This window comes from Paramacrobiotus metropolitanus, unplaced genomic scaffold (assembly GCF_019649055.1).
Source record: "Paramacrobiotus metropolitanus isolate TYO unplaced genomic scaffold, Prichtersi_v1.0 Parri_scaffold0000232, whole genome shotgun sequence".
NCBI lineage: Eukaryota > Metazoa > Tardigrada > Eutardigrada > Parachela > Macrobiotidae > Paramacrobiotus > Paramacrobiotus metropolitanus.
In genome coordinates this window covers 57814-68474 of record NW_026570452.1, presented here as the reverse complement: position 1 = coordinate 68474, position 10661 = coordinate 57814, and the positions used below count along the sequence as shown (strand labels likewise).

The 10661-nt window shown below is 43.9% G+C and overlaps 1 protein-coding gene across 1 annotated transcript; it reads right to left on the bottom strand.

Annotated features, from left to right (window-relative positions):
* Window positions 1-227: 227 nt before the first annotated feature.
* Window positions 228-1970, bottom strand: LOC129601383 (fibroblast growth factor receptor 2-like). Its single transcript, XM_055500180.1, has 2 exons — window positions 1373-1970; window positions 228-1276 (listed from the first exon to the last, which is right to left on the bottom strand). Exons 1-2 carry the CDS (start codon window positions 1734-1736, stop codon window positions 1014-1016), a joined length of 627 nt encoding a protein of 208 aa, XP_055356155.1. The 5' UTR covers window positions 1737-1970; the 3' UTR covers window positions 228-1013.
* Window positions 1971-10661: the final 8691 nt, after the last annotated feature.

The following is a 10661-nucleotide window of genomic DNA, read 5'->3' as shown; positions in this document are numbered from 1 at the left end:
TATTGTTTTCTATATCGAGATGCTCTAGTATAACCTTGAGGTGTTTGATTGTGTACAACTGATGTGTACAACTCGTGCTTTAACGCACCAGAAAAAGTTTTGTCCCAGCTCGGGTAATCTATGCATATTGGAAGAGGCGGCTCTCAGTAGCATAAAATATCTGCTCACGGCATTTGGCCACCGCTTGTAAAAAGGTCGAAAAGCTGAAAAAGTATAAAAAGCTAGAATCGTTGGATACTAAGACTGCAATGTATGCTGCCTCAACAAAAAGGCCATACCGATGCTTTGGTTGAGTTGAAGGTGCATTTTCGCCTGTAGAAATGTTCATTTCTAGAAAGATTCCGGTATCGTCAAAGAAATAAGCCTTGTCCTCTACCGCAGTCATCACTGCAGACGGCCGTTTATCAAACGAAGGAACTGCCTCGTGTTGAACCCATGTTCCTTCGTCGACATTCCACAAATGGAGTTTCACCTTTTTGACGTCACCATGACGTACCTCTTCCGTAATTACAATTTTGTTGCCTGTAACCGCTAACGCGCGGTACAGATACCCCTCAAATTTTTGTGCGCCCCCCACCTCTTGAACATTGACAGAGTTAGTCAACGGATCGAATATCATGACGCAAAAATTTTGAGAATGCCTGAGCAAAATAAATACTATGACGTCTTTTCTCGGTAGCTTCTGCAGTAATTCTCTGGTGGATAAACGATTTGCGCTCCTTCTATCCAAACACTGTCGAATAATTGCTAAATTGTAATAATTCCTTCTATCCAAACACGCTAAATTGTCTTCAATGTCGTCGCTCACAGAAGGAACGTAACCGTCAATTATCAAGCATGCATACTGGTAATTTTCAAGAGCGCTTCCAGCATCGACGATATTCCCATCCTTTACAAGCTGTTTCTTGGGAACACGAGCAACGCTCTCGGCTATCTCCAGAAGATAGAATGATACATCCCAGGCTCCAGATATCCGTTTTTCGTCCTGGTCGCTCTGCTTCTTGTTGAGAGAATTACCTCAGCATTTCCGGTGACCTATAGCGCGTTGTGCCTCGTAACTGGGAAATGTCTGCAGAGCAGGTGGCGCTTTCTTTCATTTGCACCAGATCGTCTAAATCGCCGATCACCAGTTTCTCGCCCTTTCGATGCAGGAATTGAAGTCCCTGGGTCATGTCATTTGCGAATTGAAACACTTTCTCCCAGTTGTTCCCACTTTCTCCCCCTTTCAAAAGCGTCGAGGAATTTTCAACTTCCCTTAAAAACGACGCAAGATAACCTACAATTATAACATATAGACAAAATAAGCATAAAAATAGAGAAATATTATAAGAGCAGAGTGACTTCGACAAAAGCTGCTTATAATCCCTGTCACCTTTATGATAATCCATTGGCAATTCCACTATCACTCCGCCGGAAGAATTCGTGATGGAAAACTTATGATAGCGTACGATATGTTTGTGCTTCAGTCCGGGAAGTTGTCTCAGTCTCTGCGCAGCGGTCATCCAGTTTTCCTGATCGGAAGCAGTTCCAGTTTTAATTCCGACATGCATCACTTTGACGGCCAAGAAATCTGGCTCGGACGGAATGCGAAATCGAAAAAGTGCTTTTCTGACTTTGGCTTTGTAAACTATTCCAAACGCTCCCCTCCCAATAAAGTCATCCTTAGTGTAGCGGTACTGTATATTGCTGCCAATTTCTTCGACAACACCGGAATTGCGGAAGCCTGTGCCTTCCATTTTCGGAATACCGGATTATATCAACTGATTCCCGCTTAACCCGGTGCAATTTTTGCTGAATCGGCTTCCACTGAATCGCGTTTAACTGGTCACATGTTTGGAGATTTGAAACTACGCATAGTGTATGGAGTAACAATTTTCTAGTGTCCGGAGCTTTGCAAAGATGAGTACTGTTGTTACCAAAATTTAAAGCAACTATGCACATTGTTCAAAGAACAAACTACACTGTGAACACGGCTTCGTACAGTTTAGCATTCACTCGTTTTGTACTGCGTTTTGCACTCTTTTAGCGGCAGAGTGTGCTTGCGATCGGTGAGCTGTACACCGCGCCGGTGATACTGATAGCGCGAACTGATAAGATAATGTCAATGTGATGAATTTTACTGCTGATACTGAGTAATACTGCTGCTTCTATAGTGATAGCAGGAAAAGTTTAATCATTAATGCAACCCGAACTTGACAGGTGTGCAGTAATGCAATGTGTTCCGTATTCTCCATACGATGCAATGCTGCCAAATCCTGTATTCAATGGTCCGGTATTGTTCCAGAGCTTTGACCGATTCTACTTATTACTGAGAAACCAAAATTCTCAGGAAACATTCAGAGAATGTTTTTAAAAAAAAAAATTTTTATACAGATTAAAAACACATACAAATGATTATCGGATGGGTTCCCGCGCTCATTATTGGTGGGAAGGGCTTCGGGGCTTAAAGTTCGGGAAGGGTCACCTATTTGTTAAAGCGGTAATTAGCGAATCGGCTTGCCTAAATCATCACGTCAATAACTGAACATACGCTTGCAACTTTCAGATATCGACGAGATGTACATCGGTGATCTGTCGCCGCCGATTGTGTCATATACGTATGTACAGTATATTGCAGAGTCTGGACTGGACAAATCAGTATCGTGCAAGCCGGTACGCTTTACATTGTACTGTAGGACTATTGTACCGATGCAGTTACGGTAACTATGCTACAAACTTAATATTGTTCGGAAAAACTCGTAGTTACTAGTTATTATGGGACACTGCCCTTTTGCGACCGCCACCAGCGTAAGGTTGTCGACTGTAGTGTGAAAAAAATAAGGAAAAAAACTTAGTTATCTGTACACTTTATGTTACTATGCAGTTTATTACTAACCTGCACTACGTAATCTGCTCCCGGGCGTGATGGTGTTTTATGTTCGTACAGTCCAATTCCGGCATTAAGCACCCGCGCGAGTTTAAGGGACAGAAAGTTGCCCCGGACCGCCCGCACTAGGCGTCGGCTTCTTTGACATCAAAGAAACCGACGTCTAGTGCGGGCGGTCCAGGGGAATTTACTGTCCCTTAAACTCGCGCGGGTACAGAGGCTGTCGAGCAATTTTTATTCAAATCATTAAAGCAAAAGAGCACTGAACTTTCCATAGTCAACCTAAAACGTTTCTAGCTGCTGCAGTCGGATAGTAACCACTAACCTTTCTTATCACGATGCTGAGATTGCTGACTAATGCAGTTAACATTAACTGGATTTTTAACCCTGCCCGTGACTGTGCCTTGGATCGCAGCTACGGCAGGCCAACTGTGGCGGCTCATTAGGCAGGAACACGGCCAAAAACGACACAAAATCATCGTCTTTGATATCGGCCAACTCGGCCTCAAACAACCATGGAAGGGCGCTATGATGCCCAACGATTTTAACTATCTCAGCGTACACAAACTGGTGGTCACGCTGAATGGAAACGGTACCACAATAACAGGGATGACTTTTTTATCAAACAGCTCCTGATCCGAGACATCCTGGAAGCGAAAGGCATCCGCCTGCCGCTGCTCATCGCCAAGAACGGCTATGATTCTGTACAGGAGTTTCCTCAGCCGGGAGTAACCTTTCTCGGTCTCCACTGGAGTTCCGCCACCGGGAACTACCAGTGCTCCACGGTGTTTTCGTTGATGAAGAAGGTGATCGAGAATCCAGTACGATAAATACCGTAATAATCATTCTACCTTACTAAACGACAGACTATAGCTACTCTGGCAGTCTCAATATGGCATAACTAAATAATGCGCATAACTTACGATCTACGCGAAGCGAGAATCTTCATTTCCGACGATAATTTAATTACCAACTGCGATCACTTTGAAACTCCGCAGGAGAACAGGGCGTCCTGAAAGCACTGCAAACACAAAGCGCATCCGGTTTGCCGAACCAAAAACAGAAACCGAGTTAAAATACAGTAAAACCTGCGTACTTTGAACACCTGCGGTTCCAAATTTTTCGTTCAATGTAGACGGCCGTTCAATTTACAGAACAGCTGCCTCCCGGGGGGCCGCCATTGGACACAGTGCTTCTGCACCCTAAAGCTGCCCCTGAGGGCGAACAGGCGCCGCCTTAAGGATGACAGCCCCGTTAGCAAGCCTTTTTTACGCTATTTTTGCGCATAACAAATCAAAAATTTTGTGGAGTTAAAGTTGTAACCAGCGAATGTTTAGTAAACTCTGGTCCGTTAAGCGCTTTCTTGTGTTTTTTGCTTTTGAAACCAGATTCCGGCGCTTTGTTCATTTTCAAAAGGTCAAAATATTAGTAATAAATAGATGCGTTCCAGCAAATTTGTTCAATGTTCACTTTAGAGAGATGTTCAATATACGCGAGGTCCCCCCTGTGCTATAGTCTACGAGACGCGCCGGTTCCGTAATGACCGTTCAATGTACATTAGTGTTAAATTTACGCGAGTGTTCAAAGTCACAGGTTTTACTGTATAAGGCTATAAAATTTACCAGTACAGATGTTAAAGTGCAACATTGCTAATGTACTGCTCTATTCCGTCAAAGGTGTGCCAGCAGTTAGTGCTGCTCACCTACACGACGTCCGATCCGAACGGCAATGAATCGCGGGTTAACATGTTTCATACGGATCCGATTGTACCGTGGCCCGAACACGATGCAGCTGCTGCGCGGGGAGAGGGTGATGGCCACCTGGACGCGGTGATTCCCGCTCTGCGCTTCCACTCCACGGGAACCCGTGCGGAACACTGTCGACGCTTCTTAGCCGCCGGCAATGAAAACCTCCCGCCTGTTGGTGAGCGCCTGCTGGAAGAGGTCACGGCGGCGCATGCGCGCTGGGTGCGTCACGAAAACTGCTAGAATAACATTACCAGAATCGAGAAACACTAGATCGCTGTATGACCAGATCGCAAGTAATCTATCTATGCAGTCCCTTATAGGAAATGAAAGTCAGGTTTGGAAACAGTTTATCTCCTCGGTTAATCGTATTGGTCTATGGTCATGACTCCTGAGCAAGCTAGTCCAAACCGCCAGAACGGATAGCGTTATGATAAAACGCTTACGTTATGATAAAACGCATTTACATTCGCTTTACTACAGTCGCTTGTTTATTAGCGGGTTGCGTAAAATTCAGTTGTTCTTACAGGTTCAGCGATCCTGCAGGGACGCTGCATTGGGATGATGCGGATTTGCGGGAACTGGACGTCGCCAGGTTGAGTCCGTTGGCTGTGCATATGCTGGATGGATATTACAAAGACTAAATAAAGAAGTTGTGTAAAAGGCCTGAAACGGTCTTGTTCTAGCGTAATCATACAGTGTACTTTCATTTAATTAAGCACGTAAGTATTGCATTTGTTCGCGGTATTTTGCTACTGGTATTCTGCATTAATGATTCTCTTTTTGGCCACAGAGAAAATGCAGTACACAATGCAAAGGCTCTCCGTACCAGTGCTGTTTACTTTGTAATTCCAGCATTTAAGCCGTATCTACACAATGCATTTTAGAGCACGGAATACGCATCCCAAGATTACAACCAACAATTTTGGTTGTTTCTCCAGTGTTTAAACTTCAGTCACTTTAATTAGTGTGCATCGGCGCTGCCGCGCTGGCATATGAAGTATACATATGTATAAAAAAACAATTAGCATCATATCGCAGAATCGCGGTGCACAGAAATAGCACATGATAGTTGTAGCCATACCATCCACGGGGATACCTTGTGCGGTTTGTGGCGCAACGGGTGAAATAGGTCCCGCATGTAGTAACCGGTAGCAAACCTTGTGCCCGCAAAAAAAGCTATTTCAAACAAGCGATAGCAAAATATCCCGACACACTGTAAAGTGTAAACGGCAATGCGCCTTTTAACATGTCGATATTGTCGCAGTTCATCCTCGATAACCGGCCATGTTCTGCTCATAAATGTCACTGTTTCAGGCGATATTCTCATCAAATGTCGCATATGTGCACGCTCTTCCCGCAGGTAATTCTAGCGGAAACCACGAAAGAGAATGTCACAATCTTTTGCTTTTGACTGCTTAACATGTAGTGCTTATGCAGGCTGACCATTTGCATCGTCGGGTGCGTGTTGAAGAAAATCAGGAGTTTTGTGGTGTAGTGGCGCGGAACCTGCCATGCCGTGGGCGCGGAGACGTGGTCTTGCTGGAGAGTCATACAGCTGCTCAGCTGTAAATCCTCCAGCAACACCATGTTACCCCGTCTGTTGACGGCTTCTTGGGATGGATCGATTTTTGATTCCCATCAACCTGATCTTTTTCTGGTTGAAACTTAGTTTCACTTTACGAGCACCGGTTTTCAGAATTTCGTATTGAAAAAGTCGATTGTCTTTTATAAAAAAAAATAACTAATGTAATATTTTGATCGGGGGAAGCCAATACACAAGATACGTGTCAAATACGCTTGCGGAGATTTACACCAAGTGATTACAATTATTCAAGTTTTTGTATGATTTTCTTGTGCTTTTGATAAGACCTAGCTAATAACGAGCCCGTTCAAAATGGTCTTCCGTTGACAAAATTTCGTCGTGCCTGGTTGATTAGCGTTTCAGCTGGTCCAGGCACAGATATGCGGTGTTGCCAACTTGCCGTACATTTCTGACGTGATGCCAACGATATCAAACGGTGTTATTTTAGCGCAGCAAATTGGAATGCCTGACGAACAGTGGCACGGCGGTCCCGTAAGATTTGGGATCAACAATGCGATCGGCATTCTGCTCTCCTGTGGCATGTACTTATTAAGGTATCTGTATTTGTCCATACAAAGATGCTAAAGATCAATTTATACGAAACATATGGTTTATGAAAAATGACAAATTCGTATAAATTTTTGTCTGCATGCGCATCTGTGCCTGTGTGTATGCATCAGCTTTGACTACCGAGTACAAACAAAAATTGCGGGTTTAACCGTAAAACATACGCTTAAGAAGAGTATAGGTAACCGTATTACAAATCACTGACAATCACGCAGGACTCCAGCTGTCAAGGTCATGATGCCGGAGGGACTGCAGCGTTCTTCGAGCCACAAGTAGGCTGCATCCGACAGCGTCTGAAAACTGGATCCATCCACGTGGTGGTAGTATGTTTGGAAAAGCTGATCGATCATTCGCTCAAACTGCAAAATACTCAAAACTTAATATGGGCAGATGAGCATATCAGCAAGTGTTTACCGGCCACATGAAATCTAATGTCATCCGAATTTGGTTGAGCACTTGTGCTAGGTTGAATGTCTAGCTTTTCTGCAACTGTTACTTGAGTTCTGGAATTGCAAACCGGAAGTACTGCAACATAACGTGATTTTCCAGTCACGAGCGTTTAACCCTAACAAGCGTGTGGATAAGGCGTTCTCTTTTGCTACATGCATGCTCCGAATGCGATAAGGCGCCGCTTCAAGTCGGGTGGTTTTTGTTCTCTTACGCTTTAATGATCTCCATTTCAGTCAGTGTTTGCCTCAGTCTTTGCAGTTCTTCGCTTTGCTCATGTGTGACTTCCTCCAGAGCCTTTATAGTTTTCACTGCTGCTAACACCAGATGCGCCACGGTGATTTCCTATGTAACGCAGCAGCGCAGCACTTCAATAACGCCAAGCCTGGTAAAGACATACCTCCCTCTAAAATTTTGAAACCTCGCAAGTCTGTTGCGCCATCACTGGGCTCCATTTCGTTCTTTAAGCCCGTCAAGGCACGCTGAAACCAAAAACAGCGAGTTGCTGCACTAACTGCTCGTAGAGCAGTCTACAACTTGCCCGATGGACAGTTATTCTTTAAGGAAAGCAAACTGTGTTCGGTAATTACCTTGACCCTTTGAGGGCGGATTGCGTCAGCGTCGTTCCCCTTTCTCCGTTTTGCGTGCTGCCAGTTCGCTTTTTTAACCAGAACCACAGCCTTCGATGTTTCTGGATCTTTGTCCTTGACGGGGTACTGCACTGACCTTGAGCGACGCCGTCCCAAAGCGGATGCCGTCAGGCCGGTAAGGGACATGATAGCGCACTTGCCGTTGTTTGTGATGGTCTTGATCTTCTTTTACAGATGCTCCATCAGCAGGTCCCCGGGAACCTGCTAATATAAAATTTGAATTAAAACTTGTATTTTTAATGGAATTTCTTAATTTGTTAAGGCAAAATCTGCCGTCGGCTTCGCGCTTTGCGCGAAATTGGTATTATTAAACGTCACACTTGGATACAGTGATAATCGCGCACTAAATATTGCCTAAAAATCCCTCTCACCAGTAATAATTCGCGACCGCCCTACTTGAAATTTAGAACATGGGTCAGGTTTTCTGTACTTTCAGCATAAATCTATTTTACAACAACCTTCACTAACAGCAATAACCGGTTCGTTTACGAGAACCGGTATTGACCTGCAAATTTATGTACGTGATTACACGTTGTTCAAGATATGTACTCGTTGTTTTATTGTCGTTAGTAAAGTGAAACTCGGCACAAACTAAAACTCCAGCAAAATAGTATTTCATGCGTCATTCATGAAAATAGCTCTTCGGCTTCGCGGTTCGCGCGAAAATATTTTTTATCCATAGCTGCTTAATAAGAAATCCAACTTACCCACCCAGCGCCCCTGAGTTCCCAGGGGCAGCCCCTGGGGGTGTGGGGGGAGTGTGTATTATTAAATTACTACTATTTTAATCTCTGGGTTTCCGGGTGCTTGCCAGACGAAAATCAGTTCCTGGCAAATTACGACCACGTTAGCTCTGTGTTTCTCGTAATTTTGAATTTAGTATTCAGTATTGACATACGAGTAAGACATAATTATAATATTACAGGAACACAGCAAACCAGATTATGATGATATTCATACCAAAGCTTTCGTCGAATGTCTACGAGTATGGAAAAACTTAACGGGATGTAACGTCTGCGCGTGTAATTCAATAACTGCGGTACAAGCTTGCTGATGGCATGGATATAATATGTACTGCTGTACTTGTGTGTGCCTCGGAGAAACCAGAACCGGATTTCAATATCCGTTGCTGGCCTAAGGCAGCAACGTTAGCGTAAACTGCTATTGTCTGATAGCATGCACATACTCGTATGATTGTTTGTTTGTTTGTTTACTCAGTTTAACGTCTACAACGATCAGGAATATCCTGCACAAGGTAGTAGACTACCGTTGAAGAATATGCTGCCGCAGCGGCAGCTCGTAAAACACAAACAAAAAGAAAACAATTATCAGATATCCGGCAATAAGTGTCGGAGTAAACATCTGAGATCGTTATGAATAAAACAATCGGTCCACTTTAAATCCATCCATTTTACGGAGTCCAGACACGACTCGAATCGTCGGATAGAATCGTCGACTCCTTGGGAAGCTTAATTTCATTCCATAAACGGGCCATGAGGAAAGCGAAGCTTCGTTCACGGATGAAGATCCGTCCGTCCGCCGCTCGGGTTCCCACGGGTTCCACTGCGTAAGGGTGCGAGTCCAAGGTTGTTACGTGTCCTGCCTGCAATACAATCAGAGCCAGCAGCAATAGTTCCACGAAATTTAAAAAGTTTTCCGGCATGAGGTATAAGGCCAAACAACATTCTGTACATCATGACTAATGATTTTTTAATGCGACAGAGTAACAGCGATTTGTACCCGGTTTTTCTGAGAGTTTCGCAGTACTCAAAACTGTGTGGTCCGAGCCTAATCGTTTTCAAAAATCTGAACTGACATTTTTCCAAATGGTCAACTGACTGTTTCTGTTGGCAAAAAGCAACTGTACTGTCATATTCAGCAATCGGTTTTACCAGTGCATCGTATAGCTTTGTTCGGGCGGCGCTATTCTGAAGAGGAAATAGCGCATTCAGATAACGAATTCGCTTTTTCATACGGCAAGCCAAGTTCTCACAGTGAAATTTCCAACTAATTTTACGGTCCAGATAAATGCCCAAATATTTCGAGTTCTCAGTAACAGGGATTTCGTCAGAGTTTAATGTCAGAGAGAGCATAATGCTCTTGCAGCTTCGCGCGTTTGTTGGTGAAACGGATGTGCCCAGATTTAGCTGGACTGAATTTCAGTTGGTGTCGAGTAGCATAGTCAGACACTTTGCCTAAAGCTGACTGGAACTTTAGTTCGGCTTGTTCCGATTCGATTTTACAAAAAACACAAACATCGTCAGCAAAAATAACCACTTCGCAGTCTTCAGGTAGATCTGCAATGTCGTTCATTATGCAAAGATACAACTTAGGACCTACAATCGATCCTTGAGGAACACCGCTCGTGACCTTTTTCATATGTGAAATTTTAGTATTTACGATTACAGCTTGAGACCGGCCCTGTAGGTAATCGCTAAATAAATCAATTAACTGTTCGTTTAAATTTAGGTTACGCAGTTTTTCCAAAATAGTGAAAGAATCAGCTCGATCAAACGCGTTGCTGCAATCAAGAAAAACACAGTCACCATCAACTCCATTATCAACGTAATTCATAATTTTCTGCACTAAAATTTGGCAAAGTAATTCAGGAGAATGCTTTTTTCGATACCCAAACTGATAGTTCCTGATCAGGTCATGTTTTACCAGATGCGAAGCCAATCGCTCATTCAACAGTCTTTCGAATACCTTAGACAGCGGATGAAGGCTACTGACCGGTCGCCAGCTTTTAGGGATCGTGAGGTCACACGACTGCTTTGGCACCGGCGTGATATACGATACTT

Excerpts from the sequence above, each read along its gene's own strand:
- LOC129601383 (XM_055500180.1), bottom strand. The coding sequence starts at position 1,736 with ATGGAAGGCACAGGCTTCCGCAATTCCGGTGTTGTCGAAGAAATTGGC. Across the intron at positions 1,277-1,372 it reads GCCAATGGATTATCATAAAG|GTTATCTTGCGTCGTTTTTA; the intron begins GTGACAGGGATT and ends TTATAATTGTAG.